Genomic DNA, 23,382 nt, shown 5'->3' on the forward strand with positions numbered 1-23,382 from the left:
GCTCCGATGGGGCCCTGTTATTGCCGATAACTTTTAAAAGAGACAAAGAGTAGGAAAAAACGGGGATTTAAAAAATCCCTGTTATTACCGGATCCCTGTTATTACCGGGCCTGTTATATATGGTTTCCATTGTATTATTATTATTATTCATTACGATTAAGCGCAGGGAAACAAAATGAAATGGTAATGGTGAACATTATCTACATGACTACATGTCATCATACAGGGAGGAATGTAAATGTTACAGATTTTATACTCTTCTTGTGAAAAATAATAAAATCAGTAAATACATTTTTAAAGTTGAAAAAGGTTTCTCCTACATAATTTTACTGAATATGTGATGCATTTATGTCAGACTCTTGCGCGTGTAATCTTTGTTGTACGGTACATTAACTTTGCACGAAAACACATCAACAGTTTATATTCACATCACATACGTAATGAGTGATGCTGATTTGACTTCCATGTAAACAGAAAAAAGTTTTCCAGGTAAAAATCGGAAAGCTATTGAGAAATGTGTTGTATGAGCAGTTAAGGTAGGTACCAATACTTCCCAGGTTTTATATTAATATTGCGTGCATTGGATATAAAGTCCAGCTGGAGTTGTACATGTAATTAGTTGCCTATTGTTTTTCCTTTTTGTCAAGCAAGTGCACAAGACAGATCTATGATAAGGCAAGGCTGGCCACAATTTGTTTCTGGTTTCTAGTCTCTACCAGTCTATACCACCAGTTAAAATGGCTGTCAGTGCCATTTAGGACATTTACACCCCCCCCCCCCCCTCCCCCCACCAGCCATGCTGCACAACGAACCTCACGCTCATCCCAAGGAAGGTGGAATAATGGGAGTCTGACTAGTTTTTGACAAGTTTGTAAACCAGAATCTTACTGCTGGCAGACAGTATACTGACCACAACAAAAAATCTGATTTTTCCATCATGAGAACAGACGGAAGGACTGACAGACAAGTTCAGCCAATATTCTTCTTACACTGTGACAATAGACTAACTAAAGGTTGGCTGATGTCCAAAAACTGTCAGTTTCTTCTGTATTTATATGAATCTGAGTTAAGCAAAAGCACATTAACACAATGGTCATGAGTAAGATCTACCATTGGCATCAGATGAACCATTGGCATCCCCTCCTCTGACTATAAGACACTGCTGTTTTCCATTCAGTTTGTTTGAGTAAATAGAAGCACATCAACACAAAAATGGTAATTTAGATCATGGAAAAAGTAAGAAAAATAGAAAATAAACAAGTACAACCACCAGTGGCGCCCAACAACTGCCCACAGTTCAGATGGGTTGGTTGCTGCTTCTGTGATTACTTAACAACATGATCCATAACTTGTATCAGCCACTTGTTTGTTACTGTCAATAGTAAAAAATTTTGTTCTTGTTCTTCCTAGCAATCAAGTCCGGACGTCAGTGGGTGTGACTAGCATAAATATACTTTGAGAAGGACAATCCAGTCTCTGTGTCTATGTAAATATGGCACACATACATTGGCTATTGCACAATAGTCCCACAAGCCAAGATGAGAGGCTGAATACCAAACAGCAGAAGTGTTCCCCAGTTTCAAATGTCATGGAGACTGCAGATTTAAAACCCAAAACTGTGGATCTAGAGGGTTAAAAAAAAAATTAAACATGGAGTGAGGGCATTCTAAAACCATGAACTAGAACAACCACCAGTGCACTAGTGTCCCTTCACAATAATTTGCATTTCCTGAATGAGGAACTAATATGCATGAACACTGTGGAAGTAATAAAGAAAAAAACTAAAACAAAATAAAACCATGTAATACAGGTATAAACATTTTCTCCACTTTTATTTTCAACAGATCTTTAGCATACACATTCTGACGCTATCACAAATGGTTGATGTCAGATCTCAGTTATACAAACAGATGAAATGCGTAAGTCCTAAGGTAGTAATTTGAAAATATGCATACTTTATATGGACTATATATGTGTGTGTAAAGAAAGCACTAAAAACTGAATTTTGACATATATTTTTAAGATAAGGAAGGTTTCTCATGAAAATTAAATGCTGAGGAAATTAGTTAAAGAATTTTTCAGATTCTATACTGTCTAGTAGTTTTTGAGATACTGCACATTTAGTGAAGTAGGGTAAAAAGATATGATTTTAAGCCATTTATAGCTTAAGAGAAGTCACGGTGAATATTTTAGTATGTAACATGTTGGGTTCAACTTCACTTGAAGAGCTGGGCTGAGGGAGAGGAGTCAGACCCAAAGTATTAATCTTAGTCTCTTATTTAAAGCCATTTTCACTTTTTAAAAGAATACCCTACCAATACTACCATCAAAATGATAAATTCTTTCAATTCATGGTTCAGAAATGGCAGAACTATTGTTCTTTTATGGAAACACATTTTGGTACAAAAAATTTAATTTTGTTTTATTGGCCTTTAGCTCGAAACGATATAGAGCTAGACTGACGTTTCATCCTTTTCTTCAGGTTCACACAAACATATATATGGAGAACGCCATTCGCAATGTATATCAGGCTACGCACGTAGTCATGTTATTAGCATATGATCCTTAAGCAGGTAAACATATCACGGGAGGTCAATGAACAGTCCATGAAGACAAATCTATTTCTCTAGGTCACCTGACAAAATAAATACGTTTTGGCCTTTAAAAAGAGAAGACAGCTTGCTAGTAAAACAAAACCAAACAACTAAAAAAAAAAAATAGCAAGAGCGATACAAACATTTATGATTCAGCTGTCACCCAGTGTTCAAATTTTTCAGTTTACTATGAATTTCTACCTTCTTTGTCAAAAATATTCTATTTATCATTTATCACTCTCTACTACTTAAATGACAAGGAAAATGAAACATACAACAAATGCTCATTTTTTTCAATTTTCAAACAAGATGTGTGTTGCGTTCAATCCTTCACTGTCATTCCTTACTAATAAACTCAAGCACTACCCAACATTCAGACTTTTAAACTTTTATTTCTCTAGCCGACACAGAGGGTTTTCGTGAACCATTTTCAGGTTGACTTTAGGGCCAACAAGATCACGGATGTTGTCTATTCCATACTTGATCATTGTCGGTCTGAAAAAGAATAAAAGGAAAATGTTTAAATGAGTTGGAATTGTATCAAAAGACCCAAGACAACCGTTCAGCTACAGCTAGAGCACATGAGGCATTTTCACTTAACACAAGCATGACTGACTCCTGGATCAAAATGGTTGAAAAATCCTTGCACTAGTATGATCTGCAATTACCTTGAGACCAGATACTTGCACAAATATGCCCATCAACTGATCCAGCCACAAATGAGTCAGACTCAAGTAATAAATAAAAGGATGAACAAAAAGACTAAACCTGACCAAACGTCAAGCATCCTTCACAGCTGTTAGGCTTCCCACAAAGTATCTACAGAGAGATACAGTAAATGAATAATTTTAATGGACTCATTGATTGAGGAAAATCGTAGAAGAAAGTTTACACTCATCATTATTACATAACGGCTGTGAAACGAGAATGTGAGACTAATTCTCACAATAATTTAATTTTTCTGGGATCAAAAAATGTTTGCTGAGCGGTAATTTGTAATATTCTATGACAATGTAACACAGTTGACTACTGATGAGTTAATGTTGTCCAGGAGTGAAGTAAAGATGAAACTCATCTGAAGTTCAACTTAACTGTTGGGAGCACAAAATCCTGTACCCATCGTTTTATGCAAAATATATTCTGAAATTATGCAAACTGAGCCCAAAAATGTGAAATTATGCGATTCTGTTTATTTTAACAAAGAGTGATAAAGGGAAATAACCAGAAATTATGCAAAAAATGATCAAATTTTGCTAAATTATGCGGGGTGCATAAAACCACGGGGACAATTTATAAAGGGACAAAATATTTTCCACTACTCATGTTTTAATGTTCTTTCTGTGATAAGAATGGCAGAAACAGGAGCAATATTTATTCACTTCATTAATCACAGGTGCTTGTTCGTATGAGAGAGAGGGGAAGGAAGAGAGAAACGGGGCGGGAAGAGAGAAAGGGGGGGAGGGAGGGAGAGAGAGAGAGAGAGAGGGAGGAGAGAGAGAGAGAGAGAGAGAGAGAGAGAGGGGGGGAGGAGAGACAGAGAGAGGGAGGAAAGAGAGGGAGGAGAGAGAGGGATGAGAGAGAGAGAAGGATGAGAGAGAGAGAGGGAGGAGAGAGAGAGAGGGAGGGGGAGAGAGAGAGGGAGGAGAGAGAGAGGAGAGGGGGGGAGGGCAGCAATACTAACAATACTAACGTAACCTAAAGGCCTACAGACTATGTTGTATTCCTGAGTATGGTAAAACTACCACTTTTTGCCATTTTGTTTATTCTCACAATGCACAATGTATGTTGTGAACAAAGTTTAGATTTCTACAGCTCCTTAAAAAATTAATGTTATGGCAAAAAGTATGCTTTACACAGGTACGTTCTAGACATTAACTTTTAAAGAGTACCGTACAAATAGTCTACTGACAGGGACTTCAATTAGACTGTGTATTACAGCCGAGAGCATGTTTTCAGCCAAGAACATTTCACATGTACAATGTACCTTTCATGGGAAACAGACAAATTTGGCATACAGTTACTTTGATAAATGTAAAAAAAGGAATAAGTGTTCAGAACCGAAAAACAGATCAACTTCAACAACAATCAACTCAAGAGACACAAATGGAGTAGAGTGTATTTAGAAATAAACCCCAACAAAACAATCCAATCCTCATTTCATAATTATGACTACACCTTCCTTCTGAAACCTTGCAACCTAAACAAATTTATCAAGCTATTGCTAACAAAACCATGCCCACCTCAAAGGGAAAAGGTCATTTCCTTTTATTCTGAGAACAACACACTGAAAGATTACACAAGTCAAAAATAGCTCTAAACAAAATCAAGGTATAATTCATCATCACCAACCTTTCCAAGGACAGACCCCATGCGATCACCGTCACATCATTTGGCAAGCCCATTGGAAGCAACATCTCAGGGCGGAAAACTCCAGAGTTTCCAATTTCTACCCACTTCTTGAGGCCTAAAAGTAAAATGGAAACAGATGAGAGAAAGAGATAGAATCTATTTAAATCACATGTACTAACTTATGACACTCCAGCTCAGTTTGAAAAAACTATAAACCTCCCAAAACATTCAGCTATCCATAAACAGCAGAATATTTGAAAGAACAGCCCGCACCCACTTAACTTGTGCAAATGTGTAATTTCAAAAGAATAATAATATTATATTATATTTCAAGGCAGTACATGAACAGAGTAAAAATGTTGTCTTAGTAAGACAGTTTTTTACTGCACTTGCAACAAAATAAATAAGGTCATATAAGTGCGGAACATTAGAGGTGTTACAAGAGAGTAACAAACACAAAAAAGGAGGGGAGATAATGACGATAGATGTTTGAAAGGAAAGAAGAAGCAAACCACACCAGAACATCTGCCATTCTTTGAAAATATGAATATAGCTCACTCAAGCAAAACCAACTTCAGTCTGCACTTATTTTTTTTAAAATGGATCATGGGGAAATGAGGACTTTGTGCCCTCGCAGAGACAAAAATAAACCTTTTTTTAAAAAAAAAATAGTAGAGGGTTTTACGGCGCTCGCAACTGCATAAGGTCATATGAGCTCCAAAGGGTGGGTGTCAACAGAGAAGTCTTTACAGGGAATCAGACTTAGACTGCTCACTAGTGCTGGATCCTGCTCGCCAAATCTAGGAGTGGCGCTTCACGATTCAGTCGGCTTCAATGAATCGCGAGTACACAAGCACTCGTGGAACACTAAGTCTCGCATTCGTTGTATGCCTCAAACGGAACAGTATCATATTAACGCCACTTCGCGAGTCCCACTCTTGTTGTCCCGCCATCCTCTCGCCCCCCACCATTCGTTGCGCTGCTCGGCGGCGCGGGGTCATGGGGTGATCGGGCGCAAATTGTGTGAATTTTTACCTTGCACAGCTGTGTCACAGTTTTGTTTTGTTTTGTTTTTGTTTTATTTGCATAAGGCCAAGTTTTTTTTCAACCAATAAATAACCAAAAATAAATGACACATACATAGAATGATTAATTGGTCTTTATCTTAACAAAAGAAAAGAATGTAAGCTTAGGTTACGGTTACATAAATGCAAAACAATCATAGATTTATGTTTAAATGTTATACATGGATGTTTTTTAATTTAAGATCTGAACACCCCCCCCCCCCCCCCCCCCTACACACACATACACACACAATTTTTAAAAAATCTTACATGATGTTGTATCATCTTATCATAAATGCAAGGTACATGCATAGATAACAATATACAGAAAGTAATGATGACTTATCAGATGAAGCCGTGGATAAGGTGAAGAGAGAATATCGTGAGCAATAACGTTGTTGCCCAAGACAGGTAAACATGTAAACATAGTTAATAAATGTAGAATCTAAAAACTATCTCGAATTTACTCTCTAACATTGTTGAGGAACAAAATCATGTTGATATTTTTTGGTTTCAGAGCTGCCCTTCTGCAAGAAATTAGTTCCCCAGCTTTTGAAAATAGCCTCTCGCTGGGTACTGATGTGGCTGGAATTTCTAAAACGTCTTTGGCGATGCGGGCAAGTCTTGGAGTTGAGATGGCGTAGTCCCTCCACCAGTCGAGTGGATTCCCATCTCTTGGAAGACAAAGTGTCTCCAGGTGGCGCCGAACTTCCACTTCTGAGGCGGAGAACTGTTGAGCCGATGATTTCTCTTTCTGTTGTGCAGGTCAAATGATGACCAAAACAAACTTGGCTTCTTGGTAGGGGTAGGTTCGTCAGTCTCCTTCAGTGATTCCTCTTCTTGCGTGGGCTGGGGCAGCACGATATTCTCGGCGACTCTTTTCAGCTTATCCACAGCTCATCTGACAAGTCGTGGCAGGAAAAGCCATCGTATTTGAATTGGGGGTCCAGCAACGTGGAAAGTGTCAGGTGGTCTTTCGTGTTGATGTTTCGAAATCTCTCCTGCAATTGTGTCTTGAGGTTTTTGCCAAGGTCAGTTGTTTCCCCCATAAGGCAGTTGAAGAGAAGATGGACTAGAGGAATTATTTTTGAAGCGGAAGTATGAAGCTCTGTTGACAGCTCCACAGTTGCTTCAAAAAAAGGGCTCCAGTGTTTTCATGGCCGCTCGAAGAACATCCAGCTCAGCTACTGTGAGGCACAGGTCTGCTTTTCCTCTAAGACAGAGTGCAGTCGTTACTTGTTCATGCTGATAAACGTACGACTGGAGCATTTCAAAGGTGCTATTCCGTGTCTCGACGTCTTGTTTTAACTTGCGATGCACTGTCTGACTGGTCTTGTGTGCGTCCCTCAATGCGGTGTTGGCTAATGAGCTATGGTGAAAAAAAGTCACAATGGTTTTTACTTTTGTCTTTGCAGCAAACACTTCAGGGGTTTTGCGGATCGATTCCTTAACCACCAGATTAAGGGTATGGGCGAAACAAGGCTGGTGTCTGATCTTCAACAACTCAACAGCATTCTTGACGTTGGTACCATTGTCTGTGACGATCGTTGTGACCTTTTTCTCGATCCCCCACTCTGAGAAGAGGTCTCGGAGAGCTGAGGCGATTCTCTCTCCTGTGTGTGATCCTTCGAGGGTATTTGTGGACAACACCCAAGAATGAAGATGCCAGTCGAGATCGATGAAGTGGACCATCATTGTCATGTAGGCCTCCATTAGCCTTGATGTCCAACAATCTGTGGTGATTGTGACGTGATCCACTTGTCCAAGCAATGCCATCAATTTGAGCTTCTCTTTGTTGTATAGGTCTGGCAGGAGATGAGAAGTCAATTGTTTCCTCGAAACGATTTCATAACGGGGGTCATTTTATGCATGAGTCGCCTGAACGCCTTGTTCTCTACAACTGAGAGAGGTTGTAAATCTGTTGTGATGAGCGCAAGGACGCATGAGTCCAATTCTTTCTTCCTCGCACTTCCAGGTTAATACTTTAGAGTGCACTCAACAACAGCCTCAATAGTCATTTGCTTTGCAGTGACAGCACATGTAGATGTTGACATTGACGTGCACGGGGCATGTGTAACATTGATGGGAAGTGATGTCGCTGCCGGGATACTCATAGATGTCACGACAGCCAAGTCTGCAGATGCTGATGTAGATGCTGTAGATGAGGTGGTGAGGTTCAGGAAAGATCTTGGTTGAGCTGATGTTTTTAAAGAGTGCTCTTCATACGATGCCAACTCAAAAGGATGTTTCAGCCGAAGGTGTCGCATAAAGTTTGTTTGTTGAGTTTTTGCAGTATGCCAGCTCAGTTTTACAAAGGTCACAAACAGCAGACTTCTTGTCGCCTTTTAAAGTGAATAATTTCCAACATAAACTTGATTTGCCACGGGAAGACATGTTGAGCTCAAAGAAAGGTTTTACAAAATGATGTTAACTTTGCTAGGTCTCTGATGATACTGATACGATTCTTCGCAAAATGAAAATGATAGAAAATGTAGGGCAGTGGGGCATAGGTGAGTAGAACCACGAAGGGGAGGGAAGAGTGTGGCATCAGACAATAGGTCTACAATAAAGGTAGCAAGTTGTAGAGACAGAGCGATGAAAACAGCTCAGACGCAGCCAAGATAAGCAAGAGAGTAGGAATGGGACGAGCAGCAGCAAGATGCGAGCCTCAAATACGCAACTGTTACGTCCCTACAACAATGAATTAGTTTGATGGGCTGATTTATTGAATGATAACATGTTTCTAGTTTCTAGTTCAAACATCTTGGCACTTGATCGTATCCTTGGTAGGTGCATCGGAATAATCCAAATTTAACCCAGTGGAGGGAACAGGTGGAGAATTTCCCCGGCTCTACTCTACTGACCTCAATTAGCAACTCCAATTAGCGATTAGCGACCCCATAAATTCACCCCCCCCCCCCCAAACGCCATGATTCGCTAAAACAATGGCTCCATAAAATCCCTTCTGTCTATTGGTTGGAACCCGTTCATTTTGTTTTAATAGGGGGGTTTGACTATGCCATCTTTTGTAAAATAAGGGGAGCCATACTAAGTGTTCCGTTCCGTTCTTGCGCTTGCGATTCGACTCGAGACCCACCAGAAGGTAACAAACAAGCGACAGCAACAGGGGAGTGAATCGGGAATCGTTTGGCGGTACTGTTCCGCGTTCCGCTGAAGTGAATCGCGAATTGCGTTCCGCAGGGAAGCGTGGCGATTCAGTTCCGTTCTCGCGCTCGTGACCCAGCACCTGGCCCCGCGGAAAATTGCATTTTTGAAATAGAAAAATTGCAAAAAGTTGCGAGGTAAACCGTGCAAAAAATTGCAACCTTCCCATCCCAGGTACATTAATACGGGCTTAACAATTTTAGTTTAAAAAACTTGACAATTTTGAGTACCGGTATCATAAAAGCAGCTCAATCTTTTAAAAAATCATGACAAACAATACAAATTCATCAAATGTTATTAACAACATTTACTAGTAACAACACACGAGAACGTTAACAATAAAGTTATCGACGAAATATAATATGATAACGCGTGACACAAAATAACAGAACCCTCGGTTTTTGTAATAACTTTTAAATAAAGGTATAAAATTTGACCAAATTTAGTACATACCTGGTATTTGGTTCATGTAAAAATCTAGAAGTGTATGAGGTTTAGTCTATAAAAAACAAAAAAATTGACGAGAGATTTTCGAAACAACCTATAAATACAAAATAAGCTTATGCTCCAATCAAATCAGATCCTGTTCTATTTTTGTCTTGAAACCTTCGATACACCGGTAATCTTTATTTAGTTCTATTTCTGATACTTTCTGTTTTATAACCGGCATGGTATCGTTTTAACACTAAGTCAAATCGTAAAATACAGCAAATTTTTTCCCCATTTATAAACAATAGTAATACATGTATTAATGTAGATCTAGATCATTTCTATAGCTCCCACTCCCGTGTGAACGCAGCTTAAGGCGTTTTACATAACGGGGTGTTTACGTACACGGTATGCGGACACCTAGCCTCAGTGTCTACGTACACGGTAACCGGCAACAGGGCACGTAGTCTCAGTGTCATGTACACGGTAACCGGGCAGTTAAGAATTCCAAGTTCAGTTTTTGTCGTCCGGTGTTGCCTTCAACTCCAGCCCTCCCCTGACTGTACATTTTTTTAAAAAAATCAATAATTCTCCTATTCCGGAGCCCTATACTTCATAGCGCACAGACTTTGAATGAACTTTGGTGACCCCAACCGGTACTCACAATGTGATGCGAGAGCACAGGTTCACTGACCGGTAACGATGGCGAGCCCGACATGACGCGTGTATAACAGTATAACTTTCTTTTTTTTAAATTTCAACAAGTGACAGCACAGGACAAATATTGGTTAAATTTCATTCCGGTCGGTTACCGTGTACGTAGATACTGAGACTAGGTGCCCGGTGGCCTATTCACGCGCACGCACTCACACGCACACACCTACTTTCTTATCACACGAATTTCCGGTTATAGCTTTTAGAGTACGCTCAGTAGGCTTGAGCTGAGCCGATCAGGACTGGGACCGATACCATGATTTACGTAGGCTTATCGGTTCTGTGCTCGCACCTTTTCGTATTAAAAATTCTGTTAAAATCAAAGCGTTGATGTATTTTTGCCTAAAATTGCAAGAAATTGCGAAAATAGCAAAAAATTTCGGGTTTATTGCTGAACTCGACGAAAAACGCGGCCGCGCGGCCACAAGTGCGGCCGCAAGTCCGCCATTTCCTGGAGGGCCAGCCCAGCACTACTGCTCACCTCTCTAGCTTCAAAAGTACAACATCTCCTTCGACTATCAAGGCACCCCAGAAATAGCAGGTCACAAGAGAGTGACAAACATACAAAAGAAGTAGAGGAAAATGACAAGAGTAAGGACTAAGAAAGAAAAAGCAGCAGTTCCCTGTTCTAGATCAGGCACATGTATGAGCGTGACATGAGTCAGCCCATTTACAATTCTAATATGCTTGAACGAGAAATGTCCCCCCTATGGGAATGGCCTAAAGACACTACAGTCAGTGGCACTGCCCCGGGGGTAAACCTTTTTTACTTACACATATTAAAAGAATAAAGAAGTAAGTACTTTATCATCCACAGCCCGTGTGACCAAGGTTTATGAACACAGTGAAACTTGCGTAAAACGTGTAGTAGTTGCCTACCTAGTGTACTGCAGACAGCCTCGGTTGGCTTTGAAACATGGCAAACAATGGACTGCTATAAATGCTACAAATGCCCCTTCAAGACAAAATTTAGCATGCACAAAGCGAAATTGGCAGGATTTTCCTTACCATATATACAAATTTCGCTATGTGTACAAATTTCAGGCTATATTGAGGGAGGTAGACAAAGTTGAACAATTGGGTCAAAACTTTGCAGGAATTATTTTTAAAAATACACCATGAAGCGTGCATGGCAACAATTTGGATACATGCCTTCATGCAACCACAAAACTCCTCAAACTCAACTGAAGTGTGCAGACTGGATCTGCAGCTGAATACTTATGATGTATGTAAAAAACATGTCCTTGAACTACATTATTGCCTTCGGCTCACAGAAAGCTCGTTGGCTTACACTCATGTGTCTGCTCTCTCTCTCTTTCATTATGGCTACTTCAGTGAATGAAATTTGCAGTTATGTTTAAAATAAAATCTAATCCTGCTGACACCAATTTTTTCCCCAAAGTAGGTACAAATTGCTTATGCTATGCGCATGTTTTTAATACAAAGAATATATATAAAAGAAAAAATTTGGGTTATGAAAATGGGTTCATTATGAGTACACTAAACAGTATAATCATTTTTTTTCATGAAACTTTTTATTTCCTACGACTAATGACAAAACTGATAACCAGCTACTTACCTTCATGGTAGCTGAAAATCTCCATGCTCGGCTCAGTGTAGGGATTATAGGCTGGCTTGAAACGCAGTTTTTTTATGCCTTCATGGAGATATAAAAAGATATTTTCATAATAATTTGGGTAACCAGTACATATACTCACAGGGTAAAGCACATATATTTCTGCTTATGTTGCAATCAAGTTTGTTGTACAATGATTTCAACAGCACTGTCCACAAAGACATTTACTAAACGAAACACAGAGTAAACTCAGCAAGTTCCTGAATACATTAAGATGTAACTGGAGAAAAACTGACCATACACAATACACCCAACTCTCCAAGGTCATTACAAGCCTAACTAATGATACTGGGATACCTATACAATTTCTGGAAGTCTCAACCTTAATATATATTTTGGCTTACGTCGACCTCTTCCTCCTACACAAAATGCAAGCACATGATGTCCACAGTATTGCACATACAGGGCATCTCACACTGAATGACTGACAAAAAAAGTTAAATAAAATAAAAATACAGTAAATAAAATAAAAATACAGTAAAGTCCTTTGGTAGAAACAAGAAGGAACCATCTGAACAGACAGTAACGCAATGTATTGTATGAAAAATGAATTTGCATGTGTTAGCTTAACAAAAGGATACTCCACATGCCCCCCCACCCCCCATTCTGCGCAATGCATTTCCATGTCCTATTCTGTGTTGCATTCTGACACTGCTAGGACTTAGTATACATAGTAGCTCAAAACAAGGTCTATGTCTTGATTTCTGAATTCCTTTCAATCACATCATTTGGTCTTTCTGTTGCCTACTGCACACAATTCCCAGAATTAACTTTTCTAGTCCTGTAGAAATGAGTCTCATCGCTAAAGCAAACAGACTGTAGAACGTTCTCACTCCATCTCACGTATCTTAAAAACACTCATTGGTATTCTCTCCAAAGAATTGTCTAGGGTTATTCCTTGGTGGACAAAAATGTGATATAGCTTCAATTTCAAATTTTTTGTTTGTTTTAGTAGAGGTTTTACGGCGCTCGCAACTGCATAAGGTCATATGAGTTCCAGAAGATTATAGGTGTCACAAGAGAGTAACAAACATAAAAAAGAAGGAGGGGAGATAAGGACGATAGATGTTTGAAAGGAAAGAAGAAGCAAACCACACCAGAGCACCCACCAACTTTCAAATTTTGAGTCTGGGACAGTAGATACACCTCAAAATGGCCAGTGACACATGCGTTTTGGAGATGGCAATGTAAAAGCGAAGTCAATGGCCTCTATTCGCAATGTTCATATCCCATTCCCTTGATACATTATGCACAATCTACTTTGTCCCATCTTGTTTTATCCTGGAGTAGAGCTGCTTTACATATCCATTCTTAATCATGAAAGACAACACTTGACTAAGAGACTCTCGACGGGTCAAAAAGTCAGTCACAGTGCACACCTGTCCCCGTCCTTTCATGACAACATTCAGGCATTCATGCATATCCTGAAAGTCCTATGAAAATTCCTTTAGCTTGCTCCTTTGTCAGACTTCTCATTAGTGCCACACGATGCTAGAAATCAGGAAGACTAATTCACGTAATTACGAACATAATAAATATCATATTCATTGTGCTACTTTCCTTGAATGATTATACTTTTATATCTGCTTTACTTGAACAAATTATTATTTCCCTGACGTGAAAGAATGCCAATATATTGAGATAACAAAATAATCCATTACCGCAAAGACTGACCTAATTTGTTGAAGAACTGGTTAATGGTTCCCATAAGGTCACCAAGGGTGAGATCCCTGTCCGCGACCACACCCTCAATCTGTTGGAACTCAGCTAAGTGAGTTGCATCTAAGTTTTCATTGCGGAAGACACGGTCAATGGAGAAGTATTTGACAGGTCTGAACTCCTTCTGCAAAATATGTTTGGAATAATTTTACATTATGAAGACACTAAGTTGACTAAGCTTTGCATGAAATGGTTTTTACAAATGCCATTTTGAAAGTTAATTCTTTTTTATCATGCTCTTATACTCATAATGTGATGTGCATATCATTTTCCATAGTGTGCAGTGATAGTTGGAATGTTTACGTATGTGTTAGCGTTAATCTAAAGAGCGAATATATGCATGTTCATTCATTTTTTTAACAGGAATAGGCCCAATACAAATTACATTACCATTATTATTAAATACTTAGGGCTCAGTACATCTCTACACAAAAGAGAAAGCAACTCCTACGATGTAAGTTCTGAGCTGATACCAAAAAGCATTAGCTACCTATGTCTATGTATTCTGGACAGTCAGACAGAGCTTGAAACAGACCTAACAATAATTCAGTCTAAAACAAAAATACTGTAGTGCAGTTAAATACAGAAGGAAACATAAAATCAACTTTTGTTTCTGCCTCCATAAGAACATCATTTCACAAAGGAAAATTATCATTTACCTCTTGGGCAAGTTTATACAACATTCTTGCACTAACAGCTGTTGTATGTGTTCGCAAAATGTTTTTTTCAGCTTCTTCTAGCTTCCAGTCATACTTGTACCTAAAAGAAAAGAAAGAAAAAACTCCGTAAAAACAATACCTTTATCCCAAAACAAGAGGGAGATTTTGAATCTGATTCTCGAGAAGGGACCAGTATAGAGATTTTCTGATGAACTAGATGAAGAAGTACAAGCAAGTCTTTTCTGTTGTAAATAAAAGGGTCCACAGTAGATAGAGGAAACAATGTATAGGAGCAGGGAGGGGGGTTTGTCAGGAGGAATAAAACATTCAAGCTGCTAGTGATCACAATGGAAACAAAGGGCCGAATCTTGCTACATTGCTACATAATGATTTCCTCGCATGGCTACCATGACGAAGCAAATACACAATAAAGGACAATTATTTTCCAAAATTAAGGAGAAATGCCAATATTTTGAAATACCTATTGAAATTCCTAATTAAATTAAAATTAAACAAAAATGTTTTGTTTGGGGTCACGGCCTGAGGACCAGTATATTGTTCCGTTGACATGCTCAGGATACAAATGGCTTTCACTCAGCACTGTCAGTGGATGGCTTTACTTGTTTCCACTGTTCATAGACAGCAAAGACAAAAGTGATGTTTGCACAATCCATATGCTGATCTAGAAGAAGTTTTTGTCTTAATAAACACTAGAATGCATACAATGTCAAAAACACTCTGCCAGTTGATATCTACTTACAACATCAAAAGAAACTACACCTACATCCTTATGCCGATAAACAATAACCAATTCTACAGAATGTTTTTTCTTCAACAAAAATCAAAACTATCTTAATACTTCTTCTTTTTTTTCTCGACTGACCGTTTGATTGATCCATTTTGCTAAAAAAAAAAAAAAAAGGCCTGTTCTCCACGTCTATACCTGAAAGTAGTAAAACCTCTGAAGAACAAATAAAACCTCTGCTCAAACCACAACATTATGCAAAGTATTATACGTTAAGTCAAAGAATTAAAAAATATTGACTATAAATAGACTTACCCTTGAGATCCATAGCCACCATTTGAGTGAATATTTTTCACTTTTTCCAAATAATCCATGGGAAAGGCGCTTGCTGTCTTGGGATCTGAGAGGGGAAAAATACTTTCAGTAATTCATGTAGGCCTACTCAAAAAGTGGCTTGTTGCAGATAAAACTTATGCTGCTCAATCCTGTTGCAAACAATAGAGAAATAAATGTTTATTTGATGATATGGATTCACCATTTACCAACTCAACATGTCTTAGAAGGTACTTACTGCTTACATATCACAAGTTCCCCACTGTTTAAAGAGAAAGTAATAAAATGTTGTCAATTCAAAGACTGTAGTATGAACTTTTCAAAGTATGCTGAAAGCTTATCCAAAGTTGTACGTATTCAATTTAAGAGTAGAAATTTTTGCAAAAAAAATAATTTAGGAGACTTGTAGTAAAATCACCCCTTCCTCCTGAAAAAAAACTGGAAAAAAGTTGCTAGTTACGTAAAAACATACGACTCATAAGTTGCATCGATGGGTGCAGTCATGAAAAAAAGTAATGTCAAACTATTAGCTTGGGAGCGCTTAACCTTTAAACATACCAGAAATAAAGAAAGTATCATGAGCATCTCTAGCAGGATGTTGTTGTGGCTGGAATAGAGCATCAAAGTTCCAGAAGCTAGACTCTACATAGTTGTTGGTGGGCATTTCGGTGAACCTGAGTACACACAAAAAAAACAACCCTTTCATACATCGGAGTGAGTACAAAAATATGAAAAACTTTTTTGGGGGGGGGTATTTTAACGCTCCCCCCCCCCCTTCCAACAGGCTCAAAGGCAGTTAAAAGGAAGATTAAAAGCCTGTATCACCTTCAATTCTGATTGGCTCCTGTCATATGATAGGGAGATTAAATATTAAATATAATGTTGTGACAAAAAACAGGCGCGGTTCAAACGTCAAAACACACCGCTTGAATCGGTAACATATCCCTTATCCAGACATGTCAACCCCCATCAGAAATTTTTTTTATTTTTCATGGAAAAAAATAGGAGTCTGAAGAAAAAAATAGGAGCATCTAACTTAACATCCATATTCCCACACACCATAAATACAACATTCTGTGATCTAGGCTAGGCCTTGACTAGGGCTACTCTACTTCACCAAAAGTCAAAACATGCACACAGGTTGAAAGAAAAGCTCTTTATGATTGTCTGACAAGATCTCGGGAGTAAGGAAATCGCCAAACGAGAAAGATAGTAAAAAATATGGGGGCATTCGGCAAGTTCCGCAATCGAAATCTGCTGTTCCGTTTGCCACATATCTTACTCGGATAGGCCCTATCTCCGGGAAGCTCTCCTGTTTACTTTGAAGTACAAAGAAAGAAAAAAAATCATTCTTAGCTAAGGCGCTATGTAGGTCAACAGGAAGTTACCATTGACTTCTGACCTGTGGCCAGGCCTGAGTGACACGCACAGACTTCTTTGTTGCAATAGCGTCACTTTCATTGCTTGTGACGACATAATTAGGCCCGCTCCCCCCAAAATAAAAGCTGGAATCTGGCTGGCTATTGTTTTTAAACCTGACCCACAAAGTTCATGGACAAAAGTTTTCCATAGTAGAGGTCGAGGCCATCTACGTACATAATTATACAGTGTGGGCGGTTCCCGCTCCGGGCTGTGTGTCGTAGATCTACAGCAGGCGTGTTACTCGGATCGCGCGTGGTGTGCTGTAGATCAACAGTGTGAGTGGGCGACGAGCGGGCGACGGGTTAAGGGTTTTCCAGACCCATTTTCTGAATAGACGAGACATCCGATCCGCGTTAGGCTGAGTTTTCTCGGCTTGGGAAAAAAATCAGAGTTCCGCATATTCTGTCGGAGTCATTCAAAATGATACAAATATCGGAGTAATTATGACAAAATCAGAGCAGTTGGCAGGTCTGCTTATCCAATCTTTTAAACCCACTGTTAGGGACAGCACACAGACTACACTAATGCTAGTTTGATTACTGCTATTACATGACGTAAAAACAATGGATAAATAGAAGAAACGCAGCAATCAATATTCTGTGAATCCATTCCAAGAAATGCACAGCTAGCAGATATGTGCACATATCTGTATGATATGTGCACATATCTGTATGGAACATTTTGAATATTAATGGTATTGCTGACAGCTTTAATAAATACTTCGCTGGTAATCAATAAACAGAGCCATTCACTTTGGCAAGCACTAGGTACCCCAAACTGACTATTTTACTTGAGCAGAAGCTAGCTTCCTTAGCACACTGAAATGCACTTTTTTCTTCCTATTTACATTGATTCTTAATTTACCTTTCGGTGATTATTAAGAAAGCTATGACATTTTCTGTTTCTTTTCACTCCCCAAACTCACAACATTGGTTGTTCAATTATTTTTAACTCATCACAACACAAAAACTAAGACAACAGGATGTTTAATAATTTTCTAGATTGTAGCTCAATCTCAATTATTTATTTTTCAGCAGTCTCAAGAAAGAGAATGTCAACATTAGTTGGTTTTACGTTTGCTTGTCATTCAAAATGAGGCATTCTCCCAAACATGCAGTCAGAATGGATGTAACATCACCCGCAGGTGCGTGGTCCACTCTCCATTCATCCTGCTGCTAAATTATGGCTCACGCTGTGCCCGAGCTGAGGCAAAAGCAAACGATAGTCATGTTTTTTCCAGGGTTTGCTCTTCACAGAAATAATGGTCACTGGTTTGATTTCAGCATATTGAAATGAGCAATGTTCTCAGTTCAGTTTCCTTATGAATTTGCCCCTGGCCTGAGACTTTTTAATGATTTTTTTTTATCATTTAAAAGTTTTCAAATCGCATTTTCAAAGCGGAGTCTGGCTTGAATCCACCACAAACAATAATCAACTGGAAACCCACTCACTTAACTTTCTCTCTGTTTTAGTTTTGACTTTATAAGCCCTTTTCCCAAGGAGTACAAGTCGTTGGTGTATGACAAGGGTTGTTCTTGCCCTCACAAAACCTTCCAAAAGCAGCCAGGATGTACCTTGCTTTAATGAACTGTACACACAAACTAACAACTTCAAATACATAAAACTGTATATTTTATGAAAGAAAAAAAATAAATCTTATTTTCATATCTTGGACATAGCAGTCATGCAGATATAGCTCAGAATTATGCTTGTGGGAAAGACAACTAAACTAATCACAGCGGATAAAATACCCTCCAGACCGCTCACTTAGTTTTTCTTCCCTGGTTCCTCCCCGACCATCCTGACCACCCAGCCTGCCCCGCCCGACAGCCCAGCATATAGTCATTAATCACCTGTCAGAGGGGTTAATTGGGGTGACCGCAGCGCCACTCCTCCAGTGCCAGGGCAGTAGTAAATATGGCGTTTTAGTGAGAATTGACAGCCTCCTAACTCTGAAACTATAAATGCTGCAAGGCCAATTGAGATTTCATTGTAACGTGCTATGTTTGACCTGTAAGCCAGTATAACTTGTTTTCTTGCAAGTCCGATTATATCAGTTTTACAAGGGATTTAAGTAAGTCTGTGATTTTCAAACTGGCATCTTCAATGCTCAGAACTTTTTAAGTTTGGATTTAAATATTTCAATCCGGCCCCCAACAATTTAAAGAGAAATTCATGGATCAATTATGGTGACAATTTTCATTTACATGTGCAAGTTTCAAGTGCATTAAGTTATTCTATGATTTTCTGTGATTTAAAAAAAAATACCAACCCACCACTCTAAACATTCATCCTTGCTGTTTTTAGTTTTCTTGCCTCTACTACATCTGATTTTCGGTGTCATTTTTAACAATATATTTGTCATGGAGTGCCACACTCAACATGATCATATGGTGGGCATTGTGCTCAAACATCATCGCCTTCTTGAGGAGGCTGCACATGATATAGATGTACAGCTGGTCCATCGATCTATGGAGGACTGCACGCCTAGAATAGGACAAAATGTGCATATCTACGGCAAAAAAATGGAAGAGGGCTGAAAAAAATTAGGGGGACATTCAATTGTTAGAGGGCAGTCAGGTTTTGGTCAGATAATCCATGAGAAGCAGAGAGATTTGAGAGGGAGGGTTCTAGTGTACATGATCAGCTGTCAGAGTTAGAGTTTGAGGAGCTTATTCCAAGGTCAGGTCCTGCCTGCTCTGAATTTGATAACATCCTCAAACAACACAACATCACACCACGCGCCTACCACAGCCGTTCATTTATAGGAAACTACTGCTGTAAATACATCACAGCCCATTTGTACAGACAGCTAGCATCATTTTTAACAAAAAGAACAGTTGCATGTGCACGAAATCAAAGCATAATAGACACCTCATTAATTGTTCTGAGAGAGAAATTTGTTCACGTAAACGACACCTTCAAAGATATCCACACAGTAATTGCACATGGAAAGCCAATCACTTTAGAGAGAATACCACATATTCAGTCATGCATCACACGATATATGTCTTTATACAGAAACATATTTGGCAAATAAAAGGTCTGGAGTCGATAGTGCTGTAAAACACGTGCTACTCGATCAAAATCAATCAAAAGAAAAGGTCATCCCCAAACAACACATCCTTGAGAAACACTGCGTTCCTTGGATACAAAAATATGTGTTTGGAATGGCCTTCTATAGTGAGCGAGGGAGTGAGCTCATTCATGCAACCCTGGCCAAGCTTGAAAAACGAGTAGCAGCAATAAAAGACAAAGAAAAACACGTCAAAACAATCATGCAGTCACAATATGTCCAAACCCACCCAAAGCTACTCTGTCGTGTGCACCACCCATCAAAAGACGAAAGCTTACAGTGGAAAAATGAGATAATTCCTCCAGTCCAACAATATTGTGTTCTTTTTGTATTTTGTGTTTAGGTTGTGTTTTCATAAGTGTATCGGCAAGGAAAGATCTGTTCTGTAGTTACATGTATTTTGGATATCGCTATGAAAGATCAAGGTCGCAAAGCAAGAGTATTGCAAAAATCAACTTCAAACCGGAATTATTACAGATCCAGAAGCTTTTTGAATATGGCGCTTTGTGAGTACAAATTTCATTATGTTCTCAGTCCTATGTGCAAATTTTATTGAACTCATTGGGGGCAATCACATTTAAATTGATGTTTATAATTGATTACCCATGACACATTTATCAAATTAAGTCCCCTTTTTGAGAACTTCACAGCTTTTAAGTGTAATGTACCATGATCTTCTGATTTCTTCATTTTCTTCCTTAATATGTTGAATATTTACGTGGTCTTTATTAAAATGTTCATCTTACATTAGCTTTGGCTCACTGTGCTGGTAAACTTTGCAAAAAATACAAGAACGCTGCCGGTGTTTGGCTGATGAGGGAAATCCCCGGCGGTGCAGGTAAATGACCCCGTGACTTGGGGAAGTGATGGCTTGCTTGCCTCTTGCCAGCTGAAACTAAATGGGCGCTCCAAACCCGCTGTGTAATGCAAAATGGGTGACTTCGCCCACCTGCCCAGCCAGTTTAGACTACCTACAAGTACACTTTTTTTTATATCACATTATGTGATTAAGCTCCAAAGACCCAGATCAAGACTGCATACGGTTTCCTTGTAAAATACACAAGTCTTACCCCATTTCCAGGAAAATCTGCCTGAACTGTTCCCTCACTTTGAGTAAAGGGTGAAGATGTCCCGTTGTAGCAGGCACTCCGAGAGACTTGAAGTTGTATGGTTTGAACTGGGTTGTCTTCCAACTCCCACTGGAAATCATTTCTGGGGTGAGGTCAACCTGTGGCTTGCTCACTGAGGTGGTGAAGTTTTCCCCTTTTGTTATTAAATAGCTAACTTCTTTCCTGGAAAATGAGATTAGACAGTTTGAGAGTCCCATTTGCCATCTGCTTTGTGGAGAAGTCAGATCATATCTAACTTTCATTGTCATATAAGTGATTTTACAAATAAGGCAGGGGGGGGGGGGGGGTTACCAAGTTAACTATTTAAAATCGGCAATGCGACTTACTTCGAAAAACATTTTTTTGTTTCTCAAACAGCAAGAAAAGAACATTTAATCCTGTGGCTTAATGTTCTTCCCACTTGTTTGTAAACACATTCATCCACCTACTTTTCTTCCAGTTGGACTTCTTAATCTCATAAGTGTCGAAAAGGTGTATGCACAAATTCATTTGAATGAAAAAGCACCAATCACACAGTATAAAAATCAATACACTTTAGCAAAGGAAACTTCCAGAGTCAGTCAAAATTGTCCTGGAGTCTAACACCATAAGTACACAGTCACAAAGTACCATTTGGACTACAGACCCCATTAGGAGACAATACAGAAAGAAGAAAATACATCATCATCTACCTCTTTTTAACAGTCTACTGCAGTCCTTGTGCCCATCTGAAAAGACAGCATGTAACTGATTTTGCTGTAGAATTTGCCATCAGTTAGCTCCCTTCCCTCTAAAAGAAATAAAAACATTCTTAACGAGCCTTACAGCAATCCTAAGCCTGCGACCACCTCAGGTTTGGTACTTTAGAAGGAAATTAACCCCCAAAAAATTATTTTGATAAGTCTTGTGTAAAACCCGCCACCTGTGTATGACAGCTACTTTTCTCCTCGACAATGATTGGCTGACCAAGACAGTTCTGACAGTACATGTGTTTTAAAACTGCTGGTTATGTGAGAAATTGAATCTGGTCTGTTCGGGGAGACCTAGATACCAAGCTGAAAGGCCTTAAGAATTAAAGCTATGCCGAATAAAGACAACACCATTCTAACAGATTGAAGCTTATACAGAATTTCATGCTAACCTGCATGTCTGTCTGTTTCATAGTTTTGACAAACTAAACAACAAATTAAAATTGTTTCTTAAGAACAGTTACCTCCATTCCCTATCATCCTAGACTTCTTTATGTTACACACAAAATTCACTTACACTTCAGAAATAAGCTTCCGCTTCTTATACTCATTTCTTTGGGCATCTGTGACATCATCAAGCTGCAGTTTAGATATCTTTTCGAGACAAGCCTTGACCACATCTTCTATAGAGTCAACCTATGAATACATTTGAAGGAAAAATATTGAAAGAAGTACCACAATGAGGCACCAAAGTGAACTAATCCTTTAACATCGAACTTTTCACATCAAATTTGTATTAATTTTAACACAAACAGCAAGACACAGGCATAACATACAAGACATTAACATTAACATGACCAAATTCAAAAACAAAATTTCATAATTCTAAAAAAAACAGTGAATGACAGCTGATCACAGGGTCTTGTTAATATGTGCACAGCAGGTAGCATTAGCATGCTTCCGGTTCTCGTCACTAATTTAAAAATTGTTGAAGAATGGATGCATGCGGTACAAAGAGGTAGTTGTTGGATAAAGGTCTCAGTTGTCGGCAATGTTCTTTTTGAGCAACGGGGTGAAACGGTCAAAAAAGCTGAACCCGCTCAATAATTTGGTTACATCGGAAAACACACGTTTTACCATTTATTAACAACATATTGGAAGAATTTTACAATATCATAAGTCTAAATATTTGTTATTAGTTATTTTTGCAACATATTGTACTTCACCAAAGGTTAAAATGTGCTGGAAATTGGGGTTTTCTCCAAACTTTGTGTTTTTACACCCTGTTACAAAATGTAACAAAACTTTAAATAAAACTGTTGAAAAATTTTTTAATTAAGAGTTTTCAGCATTGAATTGGCTACAGAATATGCCCTTATTTCAATACCCAAAATTTTCGACAACTGGGACCTTTCTCCAGGCACCCACACATTTGTATCACTCCCCCACTTATTGGGCAAAAGAATTATCAACAACTGCTGCCAAACATATGTTTTGGGGTACAAGGTGGTCTTAAGAAAATTATCACACACTCTCAACTTTTATAAGGTGATGCACAAATTACATAATATAAAATACATTCCTCCTATTCCATTGAGCTTGAACGTGGCATTGTCATTAAGAATCCCTAAATAAATTTTACATAAACATATTTTTTGGGGCTATATACCTTTTATATG

The 23,382-nt window shown here is 38.7% G+C and overlaps 1 protein-coding gene across 1 annotated transcript in view; it reads right to left on the minus strand.

The window, feature by feature from the left end:
• Nucleotides 1–1,813: 1,813 nt before the first annotated feature.
• LOC101849295 (phenylalanine--tRNA ligase alpha subunit) overlaps nt 1,814–23,382 on the minus strand; it is a 39,937-nt gene continuing 18,368 nt past the window's right edge. The window contains exons 4-12 of the mRNA XM_005100442.3: nt 22,281–22,399; nt 20,976–21,197; nt 15,966–16,081; nt 15,390–15,474; nt 14,330–14,429; nt 13,626–13,794; nt 11,895–11,972; nt 4,944–5,058; nt 1,814–3,089 (exon numbers count right to left, since the gene is read on the minus strand). Of these exons, the coding sequence (XP_005100499.1) occupies nt 2,984–3,089; nt 4,944–5,058; nt 11,895–11,972; nt 13,626–13,794; nt 14,330–14,429; nt 15,390–15,474; nt 15,966–16,081; nt 20,976–21,197; nt 22,281–22,399 (1,110 nt within the window). The 3' untranslated portion in view covers nt 1,814–2,983. The remainder of the gene's footprint in view (nt 3,090–4,943; nt 5,059–11,894; nt 11,973–13,625; nt 13,795–14,329; nt 14,430–15,389; nt 15,475–15,965; nt 16,082–20,975; nt 21,198–22,280; nt 22,400–23,382) is intronic.

This window comes from Aplysia californica, unplaced genomic scaffold (genome assembly GCF_000002075.1).
Source record: "Aplysia californica isolate F4 #8 unplaced genomic scaffold, AplCal3.0 scaffold00247, whole genome shotgun sequence".
NCBI lineage: Eukaryota > Metazoa > Mollusca > Gastropoda > Aplysiida > Aplysiidae > Aplysia > Aplysia californica.